The sequence below is a fragment of the Numenius arquata genome, chromosome Z (genome assembly GCF_964106895.1).
Source record: "Numenius arquata chromosome Z, bNumArq3.hap1.1, whole genome shotgun sequence".
NCBI lineage: Eukaryota > Metazoa > Chordata > Aves > Charadriiformes > Scolopacidae > Numenius > Numenius arquata.
This window is the reverse complement of record NC_133616.1, coordinates 27,908,787-27,934,276: the sequence shown is the minus strand read 5'-3', so window position 1 is coordinate 27,934,276 and position 25,490 is coordinate 27,908,787. Positions and strand designations below refer to the sequence as shown.

The 25,490-nt window shown below is 42.4% G+C and overlaps 1 protein-coding gene across 1 annotated transcript; it reads left to right on the top strand.

The window, feature by feature from the left end:
• The first annotated feature begins 6,815 nt into the window (after nucleotides 1-6,815).
• On the top strand, nucleotides 6,816-12,940 carry KCNV2 (potassium voltage-gated channel modifier subfamily V member 2). Its single transcript, XM_074166336.1, has 2 exons — nucleotides 6,816-8,255; nucleotides 12,665-12,940. The coding sequence occupies exons 1-2, from the start codon at nucleotides 6,816-6,818 to the stop codon at nucleotides 12,938-12,940; spliced, it is 1,716 nt and encodes a 571-aa protein (XP_074022437.1).
• The last annotated feature ends 12,550 nt before the right edge of the window (nucleotides 12,941-25,490 follow it).

Here is a 25,490-nt window from a genome sequence, read left to right as displayed (position 1 = left end):
CTTCCTACCCCCTGCTAGTTATAATCCTTTCATATTTATTCTGCTATTCTGTAATTTTTTTAACCATTAACTACTTTAACTGTGTTAACTATTTTTTATTCTGTTTAATTCTGCTATTTTTTAACACCATCTGTATAACAATACTCCTTGTAGTCCTCTGATAATTTCAAATGTGCAGTTTGGGGCAGAACTGACGGAGTTTTCAGCTTTGTAGCCAGAATCATACCATGAATGTGCCTAGTGCCTAATAAGAGCTTGTACTACACACACAGATGCCACTGTACCTCACATGATGCAGGTTTAAGAGCTGGGGTAACTTGCTTTGGACTTTGGCTGACTAGCTCCCGCTGTGTTCCTTGTGGGTAATTCTGCCTCAATATGCTTTTAGGTGACATTATGACAGGGATATTTCCCTGCAAAAGCATCTAGGGACGAGCTACAGCAAACACTGTGGGTTTATCTGTATAAATAGATGCAAATTACAACAATCAGCAGAAGTTCAGTGGGAGAGAGAGGAGATAGCATGGAGTGGCAGAGGTGGAAAGATACCAACAAGGACACAAGGATACCACAAGGATACACAGTCATTGATGGTATCTCACGTAGCTTGTCCCAGGTCCCTGGGCTCTGGTATGTTGCTGCATCCATCAGGTACACACCTTGGACACAGGTCACTGCTGTTACCCTGGTTGACACAGCCTAACTGCTCAGGTACCAATCTGCCAACTTAACCCCATTTGGGTTTTGCAGTCCATCCTTCTGCCTCTTGCCTGCATCTGGAGCTGGCTCTCTCTCTGTGTTCTCTTTCCTTTTAGGTGCAGGCAACACTGATGCATGGAGGCAGGGAATCGCACAGGCACATGAGCTTCACCATAACATGTGAGCAGAAAGAGACATGAGTGTCTGGGTGATGCTGATTAGTCCACCCCTCAATCATCCTCACTTTCCATTCAGCCTGCCCTTCCTAAGCACCCTCTGGGTGGCTGCAGCAGCAGAGTTGGCAAGCAGAAAAAAAAATAGAAATAGAGAAAACAGCAACAGGGAAGCATTTGTTGAGCAGCAGCATGGCAATCTGAGGGCTGAGAAAGTCTGCCAGGGAGGTAGGGTGCAAAGGCACCTGATATCACAGAACAGGAAGGATCCTCTTGCTCACCGCTGCTTGCGTTTGAGTCTAACTAACTGAGCTGTGTGGAGACAAAGGATGGCGTGATGGTTGCTTCAGGTCTGAGCAAATCTGGTATTTTGGCAAAGCTCTAGCTCAGGATTTGGCTTTTTTTTGTTTGTGGTTGGTGGGTTTTTTTGACAATCACACTTTATAAAGAACTGGTGTGTGGAGAGGCAGACAGAACAGAATCCTAATTCTCCTACTCCCTGAGTCACCCTTCACAGTTTTAGCAGACACTGCAGCCAGTCAGTCTGCCTTCAGCCCTATTATGCTTTTTGAGCAACCTAATGTGATAAACAGGACATTATTAATTATTACATTATTAATAATCACCATTAGCAGTATTTTCCACATTGTCAACATAGCTTGAGAGGTCACTGGAGGTTAATGAAAGAGCATGGCTGGACCTTTTGAAATAAACCCTCAGGTAATTTTTCAGTGCAATTGCCTACGAATAGCTGAGCATGTTATTTCAAGTCTCCAAGATGTTAAAGTAGATTGAGCCACAGTTTTTAGCACAATGGCAGAATTACTGAGCGAAGTTTTAGGGTCATTGTTCAAGCAGGTCAGAACAGATGACCTTAGAGGCCTTGCTTGACCTTAAAAAACTACTAATCTATGAACAGTTCCTCTGGTGAGGTAGGACTAATCCACTGAGGACTAACAGAGCCATATAAAATCTTTAAGGTAATTTTAATTAAAAAGTTCTCGTTTTTTTTAACCAAGACAAAGCAAGCGTACTCAACTGAGGCTAATTTTCTCAGTGAAAAAGCATTGCAGTTATACAGTCCCCTATCCTGGGAAATAACAGCACTTCTTAAGATAAGAACTTGCAAAGACTCATCTTCTCACGATCCTCTTCCATTCTAATTCTAGTTTTCTCTTGTGAAAATACTGTTCTCAGGAAGCCGGTACCCAGAGCACTGTCTAGTTGATTGGACAGCATTCTCCACTGTTACTGACTGCCGGGTTTTCACATTTCTTCTTCTACCCATAGAATCACAGAATATCTCAAGTTGGAAGGGACCAATAAGGATCATAGAGTCCAACTCCCTGCTCCTTGCAGGACTACCTAAAACTAAACCATGTAACTAAGCATTGTCCTTGAGCAGATGCTCAAGGACAGATGCTCCTTGAACTCTGACAGGCTTGGTGCCATGACCACTTCCCCGGGAAGCCTGTTCCAGTGACTGACCACCTTCTCAGTGAAGAACTTTTCATAATGTCCAATCTGAACTTTCCCTGACGCAGCTTCATTCTGTTTCCTCGTGTCCTGTTGCTGGTCACCAGAGAGAGGAGATCAGCACCTCCCCCTCCGCTGCCCAATTTGAGGAAGCTGTAGACTGCAATGAGGTCACCACTCAGCCTTCTCTTCTCCAGGCTGAGCAAACCGAATGACCTCAGCTGCTCTTCCTCAGTCTTGCTCTCGAGATCTTTCACCATCTTGGTTGCCCTCCTCTGGACACACTCTAATGGTTTTATGTCCTCCTTACACTGAGACATCCAAACTGCACGCAGTGATTGAGGTGGGGCCACACCAGTGCAGTGTAGAGTAGGACAATCACCTCCCTTGACTTCCCAGCTATGCTATGGTTGATGCACCCCAGGCCATGGTTGGCCCTTTTGGCTGCCGGGGCACACTTTTGACTCATATTCAACTTGCCATCAACATGAACCCCCAGATCTCTTTCCATGGGGCTGTTTTCTGGCCTCTCATCCTCCAGTTTGTACGTATAACCAGGATTACCTTGTGCCAGGTGGAGAATCCTGCATTTGCTCTTGTTAAATTTCATATGGTTGGTGATTGCATATTTCTCTGTAAGGCCTCTCTGTCCTTGATGGAGTCCACAGCTCTTTCTAGTTTAGTATCATTGGCAAACATACTTACTGTACATTTGATTCCCTCATCTGGATCATTTATAAAAACATTGAAGAGCACTGGTCTTAAAATTGAGCCCTGAGGAACCCCACTGGGACTGGCTGCCTGATGTAACCTTATTTACTATAACTCTTTGAGTCTGACCCATCAGCCAATTGCCAATCCAATGTATTATGGACGTGTCTAGCTAAGTGCTGGACATGTTGTCCAGAAGGATACCATAAGAGAGAGTATCAAAAGCTTTGCTAAAATAAAAAAACCCTGTAACTACTGTCTTCCCTTGGCCAACTAGATGAGTGAGCTTGTCATAAAAGGAAATCAAATTGGTTAAGCAAGACTTTCTCCTCATGAACCCATGCTGGCTATCACCAATGACTGCATTGTCTCTCAAGTGTTTTTCAGTAACTCCCAGAATAACCTTCTCCATAATTTTACCAGGCACTGAAGTGACAGGCCTATAATTACTAAGGTCTTCCTTCTTATCCTTCTTGAAAATTGGGACATTTGCCAGCTTCCAGTCTGCTGGGACCTCTCCAGAATCCCAAGGCCATTGAAAAATAATGGAAAGAGGTCCTGTGGTAACATCAGGCAACTCTTTCAGCACCCTTGAATGAATCCCATTAGGCCCCATAGATTTATCTGCATCCAGCTGGAGCACCAAGTCTTGAACAAGTTCAGGGTTGGCTGGGAGTTTATCATTCCCCCAGTCACAGCTTCCCAACCCAGGATTCCTGGGGCTCCATCAGTGTTGAAGACAGAGGCGAAGGCGGTATTAATCTTCTCTGCTTTGTCTACGTCCCTATTTGTGAGGTGACCAACCTCATCAGGTAATGGACCAATGTTATCTCTGATCTTCCTTTTGCTGTTAACATATTTTTAAAAGCCTTTTTTTGTTGTCCTTCACGGTGCTGGCCAGCTGGAACTCTAATTGAGCTTTGGCCACACAATATTCTCCCTAGAGTGGTGAACATCATCTTTGTTGTCCTCCTGTGTTGCCTGTCCTTGCTTCCAATGCTTCCTTTCCACCTAAGTTCTAGAAGAAGATCCCTGCTCAGCCAAACCGGCCTTCTGCCCCGCTTGCTTGACTCCTAATACTTTGGATTTGCCTGCTCCTGCGCTCTTAAGATATGGCTCTTAAAAAGTGACCAGCATTCATGGACCCCAGTACCTTCAAAACCAGGTTCCTAGGGGATCTTACTAACTAGCTCCTTCAGAAGCCCAAATTCTTTTCCTCCTCATACAGAAAGATGTTATGCAATTCTTATTAATGACAATTATGAAGGTAACCAGCACACTGAGTAAGGTAGCTAAGAAAAAAAAAAAAGAGGGGAGGGAAAGACTTTTCTGCTCACTTCATTTGCCTATCTATCTAGGCTGAGAGTTTAGCAGCTCAGAACCAAGTTTCATTCCAAAGTAAAAAACATAAAAATAGCAACTTTATTTTACAAATTCTGTCAGTTAGAGGTAAGTTTTAGCAGAGCATACCAGGTGTCTGAGAGCTACATTCCCAAGAATATCTAGGTCAAAGTGATTAGTCTGAGCAGGAGCAAAGCTAGCAATGCTCTGCTTAGTAGTGATGTCCAGAATCTTAGTCAAGGTGCATGCAGTGTTGGCATCTGGCTGTCATGAAGTTCACCCTGTAGAAGCTCCTGCTACTGCAGCATGGTGTAGTACTCAATGATCACTGGAGTAGCGAGCAATAAGCCTTACCGGATACTTCTGTCAAGTGAGACCAGGGAGCATGACAAAAAGAAACATGAAATACTATGGTGGAGGCTTGCAAGAGGAGTATGATTATAGTCTAGCCTGAATCTTGATTAAGAAACGTTCAAGAGTTTATGGTAGCAAAATGATGGCATTGCAGACTATTATTTTTCTTATTTCTGAATTGGTTTACTCAGGAGAAAGAAAGAGCCTTGAAATTGGACATTCATTTGCATTAACGTTGCTAACAAAGGACTCACCATGGTATGTTTTAATGTTCAAACCAAACTGCAAAGCAAATTGGTATCTGTAATAAGGCACTGACAATCCCTATTAATAGGGACCTTGCCTTTTTTGCATCATGAAAGAAAATGGGTAGCAGTGACAAATTCGTGAAGCAAAACACTTTCAAGTGCAGCTAAATATGAATTGCCAGGCCTTGAACAGTGTGACCTGAGGAAATCTTGTACTATTCAGTGTGATGCACCCAGTGTGATGGAGCCTGAGAACAAAAGTATTGCAAAATGCTGAGCTATGATGTCTTCCTGTTTGTCAAGAGTTGGTAAATGTAAATATAAAAGCTACAATTTGGGGTATGAAAAAGGGGGAAAAGACAGGCTGATTCTCATGGCAACAGCAATTGCTTCAGATAGGGCATCACTAAACTGACAGTATTAGGGTTTTCAGGTGCAAGACCATGCGATTAATGACACAAGAACAGGAGCCTGAGGACAACAAAGGAAAAATGCTGCTGCAGGTGGTCTTGGATACACTGTCCCAGCAGCTTGTGTGAAAGGGTAGGGAGCTGCGAGTGGAAGGCAGGCTACAGGATTACAGATGGAAGGTTTTCCAGACGAGGGTGTTGCCAAAGCTAGCAGCTTTCTAGGGCCTTGTCCCTTCCTGTACCAGCCTGGATACAGGCAGAATAATGAGCTGGTGTTAAGAAGCTGCAATTCGGGCTAAAAGCATGGCAAATCAACTATCCCTTTATTGTGTGTAACTTCTGCTTTACAGGAGTTCTAGCTCATCTGAAGCACTCCCAGTGACAAAGGGAAGTAACCTGGCTTTCAGGATGCTCATTGTCACTGGAGATGCTTGCACCAGCTTAACCAGAGCTGAGGATGAAACCTCCATCAAAACAAAGAGAAAGCCTCTCTCCTGTCCTGCTGGGTACCTAGTGTGGCTTTGTGCTATTAAACATGCCCTGAAAGAGAAACAAGAGTGGCTTTATTCTGTTTCTCAGCAGCTCATGAAGAGTTTGAAGTGAAGAAACATGCTGGAAACCCCTTCACACCCCTGCTCCTCACTTCTGTGTCCAGAGGATCTGCACTCCCATAGCACAGCCAAAGCTTCAGGCACAGACTGCAACTTTCCTCAGCTCTTAACCGGATGGAGGTATTCTAACTGGGAACAAAAAGGGACAACTTCTATTTGCTCACCTTTGGAAAACATTGTAAGAGCAACTGTAGTGAATTCCTACCCATTATCTGCATATCAATGATTAATTATTTTCATTAAGGAAAACCAGGACATGCTATACTCACATGGATGAAAGAAATCTGTAATGTTCTCTCTCTATTTTCCCCTTTCTCTTCCCCCTCTGCCCCTCATACATTTTCATTTTGAGATTATCCTTTATCCATGCATGCTTGAATTAAGAAAATGTATGGATTTTATTAGCAATAAAACTTTAGGGTTTTTTTTTTTCCTACTGATTTTTCATAGATTTATGGATCCATAATCATTCACGTCACAGCCTGAGGGAGATGAGGCTGGAACGGGATAATAGCCCTTAAATCCCCTTCTCTAAGCACTCAGATCTTCCCTGTCAGCAAGATTAAAACGGTCAACAGCAGTCTTCATGTGTCTATATCCCACACGGAGCTTTTGCAACAACTGGAGTGGTGGCTGGCAGGGAGAAAAATGCAGAACCGCTGCTGTGTGTGATGCTACCAAGATAAAGAGAGAAGAAAACTGGATTGTCAGCCTTTGTAGTGTTGGAAAGGACGGGTGTTAATTCCTCGATCAGGTGAATGCAAAGAAGCGAGAAGAGTAAGGAAAAATAGTATGTTCCAGTTTAACATGCGGCGACAGTTTCCTTTCCTAAAACATAAAGGCAGAGAGAGGGAATCACCAAATGTCATCCCGCAGCCCGACAAGGGGAAGGATAATGAAGGCAGGCACGTAGACAGGCAGAGTGGCTTTTCCGGTACTGCTCGATTGAACTCCCAGCCCTTGCTGCTCCTGGGACCTGAGGGGAATTACAACTATTATGTGGATGATGAAGATGAGGAAGAAGAAGAGAAAGAACAAGGAAAATGGCCAAGTGGAGACACATTTCAGGGTGAAAACAAGCCCTTCTCATCTATTCCTTGCTCCCCTGCCCTTTCTTCTGGAGCACCGGCCACAGCTTCCACTTCATCCGTGCTGAACATCAACGTGGGTGGCCAAAGCTACCGTCTCACCTACCAGGCAGTGGCTATCTATCCCAAGACCCGCCTGGGCCGCCTGGCTACCTCCACTGACCGTCGCTGCCAGCTGGGCCTGTGTGATGACTACGCTGCCCAAGTAGATGAGTATTTCTTTGACCGGGACCCAGCTGTCTTCCAGCTGGTGTACAACTTCTATGCCTCGGGGGTGCTGCGGGTGCGGGATGAGCTGTGCCCCCGTAGTTTCCTGGAGGAGCTGAGCTACTGGGGTGTGCGGCTCAAATACACACCTCGCTGTTGCCGCATCTGCTTCGAGGAGCGCCGCGACGAGCTGAGCGAGCAGCTGAAGGTCCAGCGGGAGCTGCGCTCCCAGGCAGAGGCTCAGGAGAATGAACAGCTCTTCCACCACATGCGCTACTATGGTCCCCAACGCTGGCGCCTCTGGAACCTCATGGAGAAGCCCTTCTCCTCTGTCACTGCCAAGGTGATGGCAGTGGCCTCCAGCTTCTTCGTGCTCATCTCCGTGGTGGCCCTGGCACTCAACACTGTGGAGGAAATGCAGCAGGTAGACCGGAAGAGTGGGGAGAGTCGACCTGTCTTGGAGCATATTGAGACCCTGTGCATCGCATTCTTCACACTGGAGTACCTGCTGCGCTTGGTCTCTACCCCAGACCTGCGCCGCTTTGCCAGCAGCGCCCTCAATGCAGTAGACCTCATTGCCATCCTGCCCCTCTACCTGCAGCTGTTGCTGGAATGTTTTGCTGATGACGACCAGCCCCGAGGTCGGGGCTCTCAACACGAGCACGATATCGAGAAGGTGGGACGGGTGGGCAAGGTGGGACAAGTGCTTCGCATCATGCGCCTCATGCGCATCTTCCGCATCCTCAAGCTGGCCCGCCACTCCACAGGGCTGCGTGCCTTCGGCTTTACCTTGCGCCAGTGCTACCAGCAGGTGGGCTGTCTTTTGCTCTTCATTGCCATGGGCATCTTCGCCTTCTCTGCCATGGTCTACACAGTGGAGCACGATGTCTCCAGTACCAACTTCACCAGCATCCCCCATGCTTGGTGGTGGGCTGCCGTAAGTAAACACATCTCACCTTGCTGGGTAGCCAGAGACCTTCCCTCCCTCCTCCTCCCCTTCTTTGCTAGAGTCGCTGATAGTCTTGAAAACAGCAGGCTCAGATCAGTGAACATCTGCTCTGAATTCTGAGCTTACAGGACATATGCACTCACTCACGCACACACACACGCACTCATTCATCTCTGCTGTAAGCTTAAATCAAGGCTTAATCAGGCAGACAGTGTTGAAATTCCCATCTGACCAAATGCAGACAGCACTTGTGCTTTTAAAGAAGTGGGCAAAGAGGCAGGAGAGAAAACATTTCCCCATTTAATCCCATTGTCAGTGTTAAAAAAAAAAAAAAAAAAGGTTTCCATCAGCCTAGCTGGTTGCAGGTGGACACAGGATTTTCATTCTTGTTCTTTTTGCAGATCTACCGTGACCCATCATACAACTGCAACATGGGAAGATATAGGTTACTAACTATAGGCTGGTCACTCAAACTTGCAAAGCCAAAACTGTCCCAGATCTCTGGCCATTAAAAATACATTAGGAGCAACACAAGTTGTTTTACACAAGAGATTGTGTTCTGTTCTTTAGGTGGCATGTCTAAAGTGCATGTCTGCACACACGCAAAACATTGGCAGTTATTTATACTATGCCAGACTTGCAGAGGAATAAATACAAAAAGAAGCAGAATAGCTCAAGGGGTTGATAATGGGATAAACTGCCTTCTACATCTAGGTCACCAGTTTGAATCCCACATCAGTCAGTACTGAGAGCTGGTTAACGTCACCTTGAATCTTTTTTTTCAACCTCTGCTAGAAAGAGTGTGATTTTAGTTCCATCCCAAACACTTGGAGTGACGGTAACTGGCTGAGTTTCAGCTGAAAAGCCTCAGAAATGAAGAGAGAATGACCTCATTTCTAGAGACTGCCACTGGGTTAGTGCCCTAAGGCATTTGGACACGTCTCCTTGAGAGGTCTGAACTATCACTGACCTGTACTATGCTGTTATGCGGAGGGGTATTTTTAAGGCAGCATTTTCCAGGCTGTTGGGTTCACATCTTTCAGGGGCATGAAGATTTAGCCAGGAACACAGACCTGTGAGAGTTTAAAGTCCTCCACCTTGCTTAAATGCTTTCTGGGTCTGGCAATTTCCTGGCAGAACTGTTCCAGCATCCCAAACTTGAAATTCAACCCTAAAAGGTTTGGGAAACAGTTCGGCTCCAGACTTGGATTGCATTAACACCCAAGGATGGACATACATTCACTTATAGAAGGCTAACCAATGCTTCTCAAACTATTGTGAGATCAAAATGATAGTTATATCCTTCAAGGTGAGCTGTGAAGACAAAGAAACACTTCTGGGTTTATCAAGACTAACAGGCAATGGAGAGGGATCTGCAGGCTATAAGCAAATGCTTAACAGACATTCTTCATGCGCAAGTATGGCAGCTTCACAATTACCATTTTTACAATGTTTTGGTAGGGAAGGGGATAGTTTTATCAAGGCATTGAGGAAAGTGGAAGTTGATCCCTGCCTGTGCTGCTCCTGCAGCCTTTCACAGCTGGAAAATAACAGCTCTGTTATGCTGCTGAAGATGTGCATATCTACAGCAGCCTGGATCAAATAAGAGGGCAGCTAGACATTACAGGTGCTGAGAGAAAGCAAAGGGCCCATATCTTGGCTGTCCATAACTCTAAGACTTGTTCTAGTCTGTCATAGCGTACATGTCGTTCTGCAGCAGGTGATGGTGGCCTCCATAATCCATGTTTATGTCAGGGGCCCAGGAACACTTTTGACCCCCTGTGTCCCAGTTGCTTCCCTGAGGAAGGAAGCCCATGCAAATGGCCTGGAAAGGGGAGAGAAGATCTTCTCATGCTGGTTGATCAGCATAGGCATTGGATGCATCAAGCTGCGTATGGGGTGCACAGGACAGCGACCCCAACCCATCCGATGTCACTTCTCCTGGCCAGGGGCCCTGGAAGCCCATGGTCTGCACTTCTGGTTCAGCAACGGCTGATGAGATGTGGTGGTTTCCCTTACATGTATTTATAGTGATTCGGTGGATGGCAGAAAATGCGGCCCTGCAGGCAGACATAGGCATTTATATATGTATGTACATGCAAACATACGTGTCCTGAATATCCTTTAAGCTGGGGCCTGGGAAGGAGGGAAAAATCAGTGAATAAAGGAAAGGGTTGTGTAACATGACCTTGATAGGTCATCTTTAAGTGATATACACAGGTTATGAAAAAAATTGTGCTTCATACATTACTAAAATAAGGACATTAGCCTTATATTTTGTTTTGTGAACATGCAGGATATATGCAAAATCTTTAAGGCTCGTTTCTGCAAGCTGGTGACACTGTGATCACTTAGATACACCTAAGAAACCTATATGACCACGATTACATGAGAAAGGGCTATTTAGCTGAGCAAGTGTCTCCAAAAGAGGAACTGTAGCATTCACATTGCAATTCCAAGGCATAAAACTCTTTTTAAAGCTCATTAGTTCTTTAAGAGTGAAAACCAAGATCACTCAAATTTCATTAAAATCCAACAGCGTTCATGGTCTAACACACACAGGAGGAGAAGTATCCCTTCCAAACGGTCAGAGGCGAGGTAGAAGACTATGCCAGTGGAACAGAACCTTATCACAGGATGATGGTTTTGTCCTGGCTGGTAGAGATAAACATCTTGCCTTCATCTCAGTATTTATTTTTGGAGATATTTATCCTGTATTATCATTCAAATCCAGTGACTTAATTTCCATTAAACCAAGTGACTAATCCTTTTTATTCCACAGGAAGCACCAGGTGCATCCTACAAATGTGCTTACCCAGTGCTGTCTCATGTACCCTAATGCTTTCCTCATTCAAAATAACATTTTATTTAGCATGTTAGAGGATGACAGACTGCACATCATGACCTTCGAAAGACTTTTTTCAGTGCTAGAGCCACAAGGGCATTACAGTGAAAGTCTTACTGCCTGCGGTTTATTTCTGCCAAAGTTTTAGATTACAGATACACAGTGTGTTGAGATACTGTGAAAAAAATTAAATAAAATTCATTGGTTGAAAAAGATCCCTTGCACAGACTAGGGAGTGCCAGTTGGCAAAAGTATGCAAGTTTTATGTGCCAGAGAAAAATGAGTTATATTTACTAAATGTAAAAATTAATAACAATCAAGATGTGTGAAGTGGAAGCACATATATTAGGAGGTATTTTGTGCTGAATGTTTGGGAGTACATCATTCATATGTAGCATCCCCATAAGCAAACATCCATGAAACCAAATTTTACAAAGAAAATATTGCAGTACTTGGTATAGTTCTGGGTCTGTATAAACCACAGTGTCTTCGTATATCCGTAGCCTAAAAAGAAAAAATGCTGAGGGTGGGGAAGAAAAAAGTCTGTGAAACAATGTAGACAACATGATGGCAAAATGTACAGATTCATATAAAATGATAAACTAAATGCCATTACTCCCACAAAAAAAAAAAAAAACAACATTTTAATCAAACCCCAAACCCTGCTTCAAAGGGGAATTCAGTCAAAATTTCCTATCTGTGTACCTGTCAGCTAAAACAAGCTGGAATGTTCCTTACTGAAGGCACACATACACCTCACTTTTGTAACCTCTGACATATTTGCTGAGCAGGAAGATTAAACAATTTAGGTCTATAAATATATACGTTGCGAGAATACACTGCAAGCAGAAACTTCCAGGCAGCAGAGAAAGACTTTTGTTTTTTCCATAGCTCCTTGTAGGTATGTAACCACTATAGGAGATTTTATCTATAAACTTCAAAGTCCTGGGCCACTTCTTCCTATAGCGCAAACATTATAAAAATTTATTTCACAATTAGCTGAAGCTTTTCATGTGTTTTTCATTTGTTCATATATATGAATATAAATATATATGGCAAACAAAAGTAGCACTCAAAATACAACCCCCAGAATAGGTCCCAAATTACCGGGTTTTATAAGCACACTGGATTTAGACACAGGGCATCTGCTCCAAGTGACACGATGAGGGAGCAGGGCTGCAGTTAGCACTGGATTTGCCTGCCGGTCAGGGAGCCATCTCTATCCATTCACCACAGCCGAGCAAACCCACCTTCTAGACAGGCTGCTGTGGAAATTGTTTGGAAATTCCCTCTGCAGGACAAAGCTTTTAAAAATCCTCATGAGTTCTGTCTAACTGCGCTGTTGTTTTTCTTTACTGCATGAGAGGGATTTTATAATAAACTAGGGATTTTTGCACAAGATGGACAGTACAGAAGAAAAGGCAGCAGAGAGTATTTCAGATTTATGATGAAAAGTGCAAAGACCCTAACTTCAAAATTGTCCCTGATCCCTGAACATATCTGTTTGTATGTTTCTTTTCAGCTAATAAGCTGAATGTTGGTTTGTCTGTAGGTCAGCATCTCTACAGTGGGATACGGAGACATGTGTCCAGAAACTCACCTTGGCCGCCTGTTTGCGTTCCTCTGCATTGCGTTTGGAATAATCCTGAATGGCATGCCTATTTCCATTCTCTATAACAAATTCTCAGACTATTACAGCAAGCTGAAAGCCTACGAGTACACGGCTCTCAAGAAAGAAAGAGGGAAGGTGGACTTCACACGGAGAGCCATGAAGAAAATATCTGAATGCTGTGCAGAAAGTGCAGCCCACCCTTTATCACAGCACTGATACAGTTTGTGCTTTGGATATTGGGAGGGACCAGAGAAGCCGAAAGAGAAAGAAGAAAAACAGATCAGCCAAGCTAACTGAAGATAAACTGAAAAGGCCAAAAGTAACAAAAGTAGATGGTGAAATCTGTTTTGAACGGTGTTGTTTCCAAAAGAAAAAAAGTTCAGATTACAACAATATATTTTTGTTGGCTTTGCTAGGCTGTGAGCAGTACTTAAGTGCTCATCAACTATCTGAAATGACATTCTTCAGATTAATGACGCAGAAACTCTGAATTAGACCCACATGAAGATGTAACCTTCTGCTACTGATTAGACCCGCAATAAAGACCCACCATAATCTAACCAAAGCAAAAAAAATTGCTGCCATTAAGAGTCAGCCACCTCACTGCTGTCAAGGCAGCCTCAGAAGTTAAACAAGTAGAATACCCAATATACTGACTGCGTTGCTGAAATTGGTTTTCAAAACAAGCAAAACAGCCTAGAGCATTTACCTGAATATTAGCAGCATCTATACTCCTTAAGCTTTCAGCTTCTGTTTCCACTGTCAAGATAGCTATGCTTCAGTTTTAATTTTATTTTTCAAATGCAGCCCTGCAAATGATTCCCGTTTTCATACCTAGGCAAGCAACACACTGCTTTTAATATTTCCCACACCACCACCTCCATAATCATCTTTCATTATGCCAAGAACTAGTGAAGAAATCTGGAGTCTGAGTTGATAAACGTCGTTGATCAATTTTGAAAAATTTCCAACCCAAAACGTTCTTTAGGTATAGGATTAAGTGATAAACTAAATTTATTTTACAGCATTTAATGTATCTACTTATTGAATTGTTAGACTAACAATAGGCCTGTCATGGAACGCAAGTGTTTAAGCAGCATTTTAAAAAAAAATCAGATGAAACACATAATGGATAATATCTCATAAAGACTTTCATACAAAGGATCTTAACAGTACTTATCTGTAAACAATTTTAAATATAATTTAAAGTCAAAATACTTTGTCTAGTACATACAGTCATTAAGGACACAATTCTTACCTTCTACTTTAGCTCACCCCCAGTAGAACCTTACTTCCTAAGATTACTGAGCCTTCTTGCACAGCTGTATGCATTTTCTCACATATCAGAGACTCACCCCACAATGTACACAACAAATAACAACAACAATTAGATGGAATCAGTGTTTCATGTATTAGTTCGCAGCACATCAGGTGTGTTCTTTTTATGTAAGAGCAGGCACACCAATTTAGGAATAGTAGCCTGAATAACAGATCTGAAAGAATAGGTTTTTTATTGATACTCAGATACAAATAGCGTAAAAAAAAAAGCATAACAAAAAGAAACAATGTTAACAGTCACTGATATGGCCCCTGGCAGTTACTCAGCAGCACTCTCTCTGCAAAACAGCCTGATGACAGAGATGTATTTTAAAATTCTTGAACTCTCACGTTGTGTCTGTGCTGCCCTCCTGAATGCAAATGGCTGCATTCAAATCTCAGAGCCACACTGAAGACAATGGTGTTAAGCTCACTCTTGGGACAGCTGAGGGTGAAAAAGTCCATTAATTTTGCCACATTCATGCAAATTTTGTCAAGCATAGGGACATTCTCTTTTCAATAGTGAGAAGGTAATTAGTAACCAAGTTGCTCTTCTCATTCTCTACCTCCAGACAAACGTATCATAAGCCCATCTGTCATTTTGTTCTTTAGGAATGACAGTCAGCACATTGTGTGCTGATCAGTGCTGTTAAAAGCTAAACCATGTCTTTAAGGCACAGCTGAGCCCTGGGAGTTGAATGTGATAGATGTTCGCTGTTCTGGACTGCACACAATGCAGCAGGCACCATCCTGGCACTCACTGAGAAGAATAGCTGCTTTACTTTGGCTCTAGGGACGATATGAATTTGCATGGTCCTTCTGCACAGCAACAACAGGACAAGGAGATTCCTGAAACTGCAGGAAGCCTCTCTTATTGACCCCCACTTCACTTCAGTGAGATGGCAAGTTACAAGCGTGCAAAAACACAACTGTGCTTTGTTGTCATCTTGCAGCTTGCATTAGAACCATTAAAAGGACTTAAATGTTGGTGGTTACCCAACTTTCCAAGATACGGGACACCCTAAATTAATTTCCTTGTCTGGAGAGGTCAGTATTTGCATATATCATGCAGATGCCCAACCTTGCATGGCAAGCTCAGCAGCTTCTTGTCACCCAGAGAAACCCAGAGCCTGAGCACTTTGCTGACGCTGGACTTACCCATAGCCTCAGACTTGACACAAATCACCAGTCTCATTTTCCACCCCACTTGCCTCACACGCAGGACCCATTCAAGTAGATGTTCTTCAAGACATGTAAGGGAGTAGGCTTTCTTTCCACACAAAAAGGACTGTTCCCTCTTTTAATCAGGAGTAAGAATTGAATGTCCTCAGTGAGTGCTTTCTTGTCTGTCCAAGAAGATTTTAATGCACAGGTCCCATAGTGCTGCCCTAACTGTTCGAATACAGCTTGGAGTGGGTCTTTCTGACCCCTCTAGCTGAAGCTGTTTCACTTTGCACTGAGTAAATAATGACCCACAGTGAAAGGAAGTCTGTACAGCTCGGTGTTTGCAGCACTCAGCTGGGTGGAAAGCTGTGGGTCACAGGCCCTGCTTCAAGAAAGAGCTATGAAAGTACCCTGATCAAGCAGCAAAATGCTCACAAATGCTCACTCCCCTCTGGCCCAAGCAATTTTTGGTTGAAGGATTTAGTTGAGAAGGACTCCAGGGTCAGTCCTCTCACACTGCAGCCACACAAAGGCAAAACTCTTACTTAAAGCACTCTACAGGTTAATGGCCATTGGCCAAAGCACTTCCCAACACACAGGAGACCAATTTCTGTCCCCCCAGGAGAAGGTGGCATTGTAACCAGTATCACTACGTCCCATCTGGGTGCTCTGAACAACGAAGTCATGACACCTCGGGCAGCTCGGCTTTCCTAGCAGCTGCCTCACTCTTCTTTCTCAATGCCCTTTGCCCCCTCATCCCTCCACCACCCAGTCCCACCATCTCACTGATGCCAGCTTTAGTACCTTTTTGATTCCTCTATGCGCTGACTCAACACACAAATGTGAGTTTGGGAGCGCAGGGTTAGATTCTTGATTGATTCATGACCTATCTCAATTTAGAGAGCTCTGGCTAGAGTTGACACAAGGTACATAGTAGAACTGTGCAGTCTGGAGGACAGACCTCTGGCAACTGCCACATGAAATATTAAGCAGAAGACTACGCAAAGTTGCTGGCTTTCTGTTTTGTAATACCCACTCACCTGCCCTGCTGCATTCAGCAGGTGAATGGGTTCGTAGCTGAGAGAAGCGTTTTTGAGCAAAGTAGAAGTTAGTGTTTGAGGCTGGAGAGTGTGTGTGTGTGTGTGTGTTCATTTTCTTCTCTGGATTACCTTATGCAGCTTTCTGCTTTCTGGCTTAATAAATCTTATTTTAGGGGTGGCAAGCATAAGTCTGTGCATCTCAATAGGAAAGAGTATGCCTAAAGTTGAGGTATGAGTATACCAGCCAGATGTTGCCCCGAACGCCCACAGCTGTCAGTACCAGCATTTTCTGTGGATGTCTACTAGCAAGGTCCTCCCTCAAGGTCCTCTCCCCCTTTGAGAGCCTGTCTGAAGCTCATACCATACAAAGAGGACCCCCAGCCAGCTCAGAGGAAGGAGTGAGTTCATATTCCCACAGAACAAACTTCTGACAACCTGGAGAAGGCTATGCAAACCTGTATTAGCTGGTTTTGAAATAGGATGCGGTGGTTTTGCCATTTTTTTTGTTGAAACAATGGTTCCTTCTGAGAAGGATTCTCAGCTAATTTATTCTGCCACATCCACTAAGACTTTCAGTGGCATCATCACTGTCCCTAGATTACTCAAATGAAATAGGCAAATGGGGCACATGATGACATCCAAAAATAAGGCAGGAGAGCTGTGATTGTCTTGCATACTTTAATGCCACAGGGCTTTACAATCAGAAGATTTCAAAATAACCACATCAAGGAAAAATATGCATATATACAGCAAAGATGGGCAATACTATTAAAGCTAAAGTAGATCGAGCTTGGTTTATGAGATGGTAATTTGGCATAGCTAAGGTTTTGGGGAAACAGAGTGGAGGATTCTCAAACCACTGAGAAATTAGAAACCTTTCTGAATGTGGCGATGCTGAAGTCTTCTATTTTAACTAATTGCAGATATTAATGAGCCCCAGAGGGAGAAGTAAAATATGTTCTATCTAGCAAACAAGTTGTCTCTATAGACAAAGAAACAGTCCATTTTTCTGCATGGCCTGGCTTCATTTTAGGACAACTAAGTGTTGTTTCTTCCACTCATTTTAGGCCTGGGGATTACCAAAAAAAGAAAAAAAAAAAAAGAAAAATAAATAGGGGTGGGGCCGGTAGAAATCGAAAGAGTCTGTCCCTACATAAGACAGTGGAAAGAATTCAAATTAAAATATGCTGTTGCACAAATCCTTGTCTAAGAAGAACATCACTTTTTCAATGCAATTCAGCAGCTGTTTGCTTTTCTCATTCAGAAAGATAGCACTTAAAGGGGTAGCTACCGTAAGCCACAGATTAATAGGCATCTGGTGCTATTCCCAGGCTTCTAAGGCAAATAATAATATTCAGTCTTTAAATATATAATTTTAAAGATTATAAACTAAGTACACTTCAAAGTTTTTGGAGAAAAATAATGACTAAAATATGCTTAGGAAGGATAATTGTCTCCTTGCTTAAAAATAGCTTCAACTGTTTAGAACATTCTGGTTTTGTTATGTAAAAATATTTGATTCATGCTTATCTGCTATTTACAAAACCTTTATTGACTTCTTTATTCAGTAGTAGAGAAATTACATGGCATTTGACTGTAATCCAGCTCTTTATCTCGGATTGAAAAAGGGAAAGGTCAGAGGTACTAGCTTTTTTATGTACTTGGGTAATTTAATGGAAATATGCTGAGAAAAATTAAAGCATTCTACAGGTAGCTCCTGAGATAGAGATTATCAAGTTTTTTAAATAAAACTTGTCAGAATCTAATTCTACCCTATAAAATGACTCCGCACTGTCATTCTAACTTGTGAAGCAGGCTCACACTATTTATAAGCAAAAGCATTTTGCCCCTACTAATAACCAGATAAAATAAGATATGTTCCTGTGCAACCTGCTCTAGGTGGACCTGCTTTGGCTGGGGAGTTGGACTAGATGATTTCCAGAGGTCCCTTCCAACCCCATGTGATTCTGTGATTCTGTGACTACAGGTGAATGCAACAGCCCACCCATAACAGAAAGGCTGGGCTCTGAGGTGAAGTCTTTGTGACCAAGCCCTGGCGTAAGCCGGATCCACACAGACATCAAAGGGACTCCATGCTCCTTGAGCCTGCTCCAGCCAAGTCTTGAGGATCAGGCTGGTCTGACTTCCAAACATCTGAATATCCAAACATTTAATTTGGGTAAACAAATAGGGAAAGGCAAAAGAAAAAAAGGCAAACCGAACAAAGGAAAAAAAACCCAACCAAAGAAGAAATTCCAGAAATTCAGGAAATCACAGGCTGGTTGTGACAGCACGTCCCGCTGTGATGGGGGCCGCGACGCCCCGTAAGGAAGGACAAGGTAGCTGGGTCTCATTGTGGAAAGTACAGTCCCTCGCACGGAAAATTGTTCGCTGCTGCCGCCCAGAGGTTACAGGCTGCCAGACTGCCATTTTCCTTAACACCTAGTGCCTGCTACCTGCTACTTTAGCTAGCTCTGCTGCATCTTCAGGTACAGTGTACCAAAAGCCTGGAGTTCTGTCAGCAAGAGCATTTACAATAACATAAAATTTAATCTGTACTGCAAAATCTGCATTATCATCCCTATGGAGTAAATAAATCTTCACTCTAATGCTGCGTTAATTACACTGCAGATTAATTTCCCCATTCCTTTTGTTCCTAAAAGACAGTTCCAATGCCTAAAATACTCTCCAAAAGCCACTACAAAAAAAAAAAAAAAAAAAAAAAAGATAAGTGATTCTAGGTAGATCTGGATGATGTCAGGGTATGTTTAATATGCTGTCTGCATATTTCTAGAACAGTTTAAGCAAATAAAAAGATCATCTTTAACACCAGAAAATTAGTCAGGGAACATGAAAGTTCAACATGAAGTTACCTTAACTGCAGGTGGAATGGATTGTTTTAGATGAACAGGAAGTATTGTCCAGGCTTTCACTGACGGGATTTAACATAAGTAATCATGACACAGGTCTCAATCAATTGTCATTCCACTTTGAGGTATGGCAGGCTTAAAATAATGCTGATTTTTGGGGAGTATTTTTCCAATGCAGTACAAAGCACGTTCCTCTAAATCTCCATGCGCTGAAGAGAGAACAGTGCTATTTTATACAGAAATTTGACATAGAAGTTTGATCACACAGCTCAGCCAACCTAAAAGATCAATTTGACCCCCTGCAAAGGGAAGGTCTGCTGCTGGGTAATGTCGGACTTCTCACTACCTTACCATGCAATGCTCCTGCTTAGCTTGTGCTCTGGTGTTCAAGTGGGTTCCCCTTTGTTCAGTGAATCCTATCAGCTCACTAATAGAAATTAATTCAACACCTCCACACACAAATCTCTAACTGGTTCATGAACTGAATCAGCTTAATGAATAGCCTGACAAATGCCAGAGCTGCTGTAAGGAGAGGGACGCAGCTTCTTCTGCTCAGAGACAGAAGGAAAAACACTAATGACTCATCTTGCAGCAGGCAAGCTGCTGGATTCAAAATCACATTTATAGATCAACTGCCAGGCTGGAGAAGAGAGAAAGACACACAAGGTTTAAAGCACACTCTTCCTGCTTTAGCTCTTTCCACAGGCCTCCACTACTCTTACAGAGCTCTAACACCGCTATTACACTTCCATCGTCCCTATGCAATTTGCTTTGGCGTTGCTTTTCAAAGGCACAATTCCTTCTGCAACAAGTTTTTTTCCCCCCATCCTTCTCCCTTTGGGAATCTGCAAATACCTGCTTGCGTTCAGCTTTAGTTTATTGGTATGGCACGGGAGACCACTTCCATACATGCTTGCTTTCTCCCCATGTTTCTCTCTGGACAGACTGCCACCTCTGCTCTTTATTCAAATCCTACCACAAAATTCACCTTCCGAAAAGTTAAGATCCACTCTCTGTCATATCACTCAACATCACCAATGCAGATTCACTGTTAGTGTGTTACCATAAAGCACTTTGCATACCTCTTTGAAAACAAATTCTCATGTGTAAGTACAGTTTCTGTTCATGTTCATGGCCAATTATGCAGAATCCTGAGTAAAACAGCGGTCAGTCCAGTTCCAACACAATCCTTTCCCTTTACAAAGATGGACCCTAGGCTCTAATATCATATTTCTATTGTTATTTTAAAAATAATCTAAAAGTAAGTTTGCTTCAGTGAAACTTATGTTGCTTATCTCGTTTCATTTTCACGAAAAAAATCCTTTATATGGGAAAACAGTTAATAACAGCAGCAATAAAAAAAATCTTCCTAGGCATTATGACCTGGTGTAAGTTACTTGTTAGAAAGCAAGGTCCAGACGTTGCAGCAACTGCAGTCTGAGCAGCGTCACACTGCCTGAGAGCAGACAACGCATGCACAAATTTTCCACCTTAGTGCACCATACCAAGATTAAAGGACAAAGCACGGCCAGCAGCAGACACTCAAAGTGCACCCGAAGCAGAAGAGAACAGGCAATTTGAGATGCAGTGTTGGGGTGCTTATTCCATTTGCTCTGTCAGTAACTCTCTTCATCTCAAGGGCTGGTTCCAAGGTGCTCTTCATAACACCCAAGCAGCAAACTAACGAGGCAAATTCTCAGACAATGCGAAGCTGGATCATCATCTGTGAAAGCAAAGGTCCTCCAACTTAGGCATGATGCTGTACAAAATAGGAAATACAGCATTATGTTTGGTGTCTGTCATTGATGAGGACATTCAACCTTCCAGTACCTGAAGGGGGCCTACAGGAAGACTAGAGACAGTCTGTTTACAAAGGCCGGCAATGACAGAACAAGGGGTAATGGCTTTAAACTGGAAAAAAGCAGATTTAGATTAGACATTAGGAATAAGTTCTTTACCATGAGGGTGGTGGAGCACTGGAATAGGTTGCCAAGGGAGGTGGTTGAGGCCCCTTCCCTGGAGACATTCAAGGTAAGGCTCGATGAGGCCCTGGGCAACCTGGTCTAGTTGGGGGTGTCCCCGCTGACTGCGGGGGGGGTCGGACCAGATGACCTTTGAAGGTCCCTTCCAGCCCAGATGATTCTATGATTCTATGATTTTAAAAGGGAGACCACCGGAGCTGCATGGAGACTGGTGAGCAGCACCGATTCTGGGAAGGCAGACCCCACAGCTCCCTCATTAGCCTTGGCTAATAAAATACCTTGAAATTCTATGTGTAAAATTTCAAGTTCAACCATTTTTGATTCTTTTGAAGGGAAATCATTCAGACATTTCTCAAACGTGTCTGTAAATTGGTACTGCCTGTTCTTGTCGCTGCCCACTATCAAAAGACTTGGAACTTGAAACAGGCTCTAAATATTTTACCTCTTCAGATAAACAGAGAAAAATACAGGAAAAATATTCAAGTGGAAAAACTTGTGGTACCAAATTGTAAAACAGCATTTCAAAGCATTTCAACCGTAAGAATGATTTTGACTGCCTTGAAAACTGCTGCTATCCCCATGCTGTGAAGATGACTCAATAGCTGGTGTTGTGGCACCCAATCTTCTTCATCTAACCACTCACTGGGAGCAGAAACTTTAACCAATGCAATGTACTGAACCAATTCTCATATTCCCTTACTGCCTTTTCCAACAAAACATGTTTTATCAGGAATGCCTATAAATCAATAAATCTTTAAAATGAAAAGTCCCAGTATTTTTTTTGCCCCCCAAGTATCTTGTTTGCACCTGTTTTACAAACAGAGAAAAATTTTTTGATGACCTCTTAGATCAATACTTCTAGCACCTGTTCATATACACCTGTATACCCAGAGCTCCGGCCGGCTCCCTCCCATGTGATTTTTGTGACTGTCCCACTATTCTAATAAAAGACATAATCCATGTAGACACACTCTAGTTAGCACAGACTAACAAACCACAGAAATGACAGGCAGAAGCAGCTGCAGGGAAGACTGAGCAAATTAGAAAATCTGTAAGATTTTTATATTTTGTAAAGCATAAGTGCACTTGCAAGACACCTTCTAATTGAAAGAGCATAAAAATCCAACAATTAGAACCATATTCCATGACAGCAGATGACAAGATGACTAGACCCACTTCAACTAGTATGGCCCTCAACAAAACTTTAAATACATGACTGTTGCAAGAGAAAATCACAATGGTATATAATGTTAAATTGAGCATATGTAAGGAATTACTGCTGATAACCAAGCCTGAGTTCACCTGGCATATTTTCTAGTTTTTCAGCCATCAGTGGCTTTCCCTTCCCTCAGTTGCTCCTCCTAGTACAGCTCCTAAATGATACTCTACTTGTTACTTTGGATGCTACAGCAAATTGGGTTAGGCCTCTGCATACACTTAAAATAAAAAATCACATCAAGGAAAGCTTGCACTGCTGAAATTTGCAGTTACAGGGACTGGAGAAAAGGTGGAGAACACAGTACGACAGATTCGTATTTCTTAAATAGCAATCCTTCACTGTAATGCCTGTTTCTCTTTACTAGATGGTTAGTACAATAGTATCTACCATTTGCAGATCTTGAAAAAGGCTACATATCCTAAAAGTCCAGGGTCTCAAAGCAAGACAGAGAAAACAAAATAAGGGGCTTTAAACAAAACCAAAAAAATTATTGGCAGTGAAAGAAAGTCCCACTTACAGAATGGAGCGTGTAAGGGAGTGACTCAATCCAAGAGCTTAAACCTCAAACAGAAAACAGGAGAAAAGTGCTGGAAGAAGAGTATGGTTAGAGTAAACGAACTTTTGCATTTTCATAAAGCAGCTGAGGAATGCTGGGCACACCAGTGAGGCAAAAGGGATTGGTTTTGACAACAATTTGAACTTGATAATGCGAACTTTCAAATGGACACTACAGATTTTTTCCAAGAAGGCAGAAGGAAATGTCTTGATTAATGCAGTGAACACTTACATGAATCTGCTTTGAAGATGTAAGAAATAAAACCCCCCTACTTTTAATATTTGATTAGAACCATTTTTAATTTTTTTAGACATACCACAGGAAAAGTGAGAACACTTATGTAGAAAACCCTTAAGTGCCAAGTGGTGTGTATACCTGGATATGGCCTTGTGTCCATTCTGACAAGTCATCTAGGCAAGATGGACAGGATTAAGAAAGAAAATCTCACTATTTGTTTATTATCTCATTTATATCTCATTTATTATCTCTATTATTTTAACATATCACTATTTATTTGTCATTTATTAGTATCACAGTCTGCCTGCAATGTGTTTTATTGTCCCAAAAACATTCTCCCTTTTTTCCAGCTACTTCAATCATTCTGTGTTTTCTGCTGACCCTTCTTTGTCCTCAGTTCTGCACTCAGAAACAAACTCAGAGTCACTGTGTACATTTTCTGCTTTTGAAGAAAAGCTAAGTTGGTGGAGTCAGTGGGAAAGTGAAACAGTGCTTGTTCTTGGTAACTCTTGCTGCCAGCAGCAAAGGGGAAAGCTGGTCCTTAGGTACCTCAAACCAAGAGGTATTAAGCTCTATCCCTGGTAGAAAAATGGTGGCCTCTTTAGCACAACTTTAACTGATGTCTATTTAATCAAGAGTAGCATTTCTAAAATTGTGGTAAGGAAAATCAGTAGTCAGTCACTTCAAATTACTACACATAATTTAAAAGAAATAATATAGACAGTTTCAACAATGCAAGTAAACTGCCTGGTAGACATTCAGTTAAAGCAACCAGAATGAAAGCACTCAGTCAAAGCGTCAAATGAGATTCATGTAAGCAGACATTCTTACACAGCTTTTTACTATTTAGTTTCTTAATATCTATTTTTAGCTATGACTTACTTTCACTGTCTCCTTTAATTTTCTTGATTGGAAATATATCTGTGCCAGATTCTAAGCATTAGTTTATTCCCCTCAGTAACCTGAGAACTGAGAAGGGCTGTATCAGGTATTTTTTTTCTCCCACTGTTTTACTCTACCACTAATTATTCAGTCACAAATCTCTTGCATATTTTATTCAGTCTGGAGTTTTTGGCACTAACTGAAACTCCTTTAGAAACAGTTCACTACAGTTTAAATTCATTATCTGTTGCTAATTAAAATGATCTGTTTTATTGTCACAAAAGAAAATCCTGTTACAGAAACTAATGAGCTGCAACCTTCAGTAACTGAGAGGATGTGTTTACAAGCATGAACACTTAATGCCGGTGCCAATCAGGTCTAATTGGGATTAACCTTTAAGTATTTACTACTCCTCACAAGTCTAGGTGGAACTAGGGGGAAGCACAGTCAGCAAAGTATCAGTAAATCAACAGATATAAACAGGAACAAACAATGTTAGAAACACTTCTAACTATAACATTCACATACTGGTTAAATTAACCTAAGGAATTACAACTGGGTTGATAATTATTTTTTTAAATTTGCCTATTCAGCTTTCTCTTTTTTTAATACTAAAAAATGTTCCCCCTTGACAGGACCACTGAAAAGCAAGAGATTACTTATTAAGATGGAATAATTTATTTCATTACTTTGGATAAACTATTTATACTTAAACACACAAATCTCATGACTTGTGTAACTCATAAACTTACAAGTCTTACGAGGAACAGCTGAGTTCCCTGAGGGAACTGGCATTGTTCAGCCTAGAGAAAAGCAGCCTCAAGGGGAGACCTTATTGCTCTCTACAACTACCTGAAAAGAGGGTGTGGAGGGGGCGGGTCAGTCTCTTCTCCCAAGTCACAGGCGATAGGACAAGAGGAAATGGCCTCAGGTTGCACCAGGGGAGGTTTAGATTGGACAATAGAAAAAATTTTTACACTGAAAGGGTTATTAAGCACTGGAATGGGCTGCCCAGGGAAGTGGTTGAGGCACCATCCCTGGAGGTATTTAAAACACATGTAGACGCAGTGCTGAGAGATGTGGTTTAGTGATGGTTTTCATCTTTTCATCAGTGTCAGGTTGATGGTTGGACTAGATGATCTGAAAGGTTCCTTCCAACCTAGGCAGTTCTGTGATTCTGTATGCATCTAGAAAATGTACTCAACAATTCCAGCAACTGTATGCACACAGGTGCTCCCTCGACCCAGAGTATTTCACCTCATGCTAAGCATGCAAGTCTGAGTCTCAAACTAGGTAATCTGATTTTCATGGGTGCTGAGCACCACAGTTCCCGGTGGACTCTAGTAGTAGTTGTGGATCATCATGACCTCTGACAATAAAGTCAGTAATTTAGAAGACTGACTTGAAGTATGTAAAATAGGGAAACCTAAGACTGGCAACTTCCAATTAGTTGCACTGTACTTTATGTTGAGGAAGCTTTATCTTAGGAGAAATAATGG

Excerpts from the sequence above, each read along its gene's own strand:
- KCNV2 (XM_074166336.1), top strand. The coding sequence starts at position 6,816 with ATGTTCCAGTTTAACATGCGGCGACAGTTTCCTTTCCTAAAACATAAA. Across the intron at positions 8,256-12,664 it reads ATGCTTGGTGGTGGGCTGCC|GTCAGCATCTCTACAGTGGG; the intron begins GTAAGTAAACAC and ends GTTTGTCTGTAG.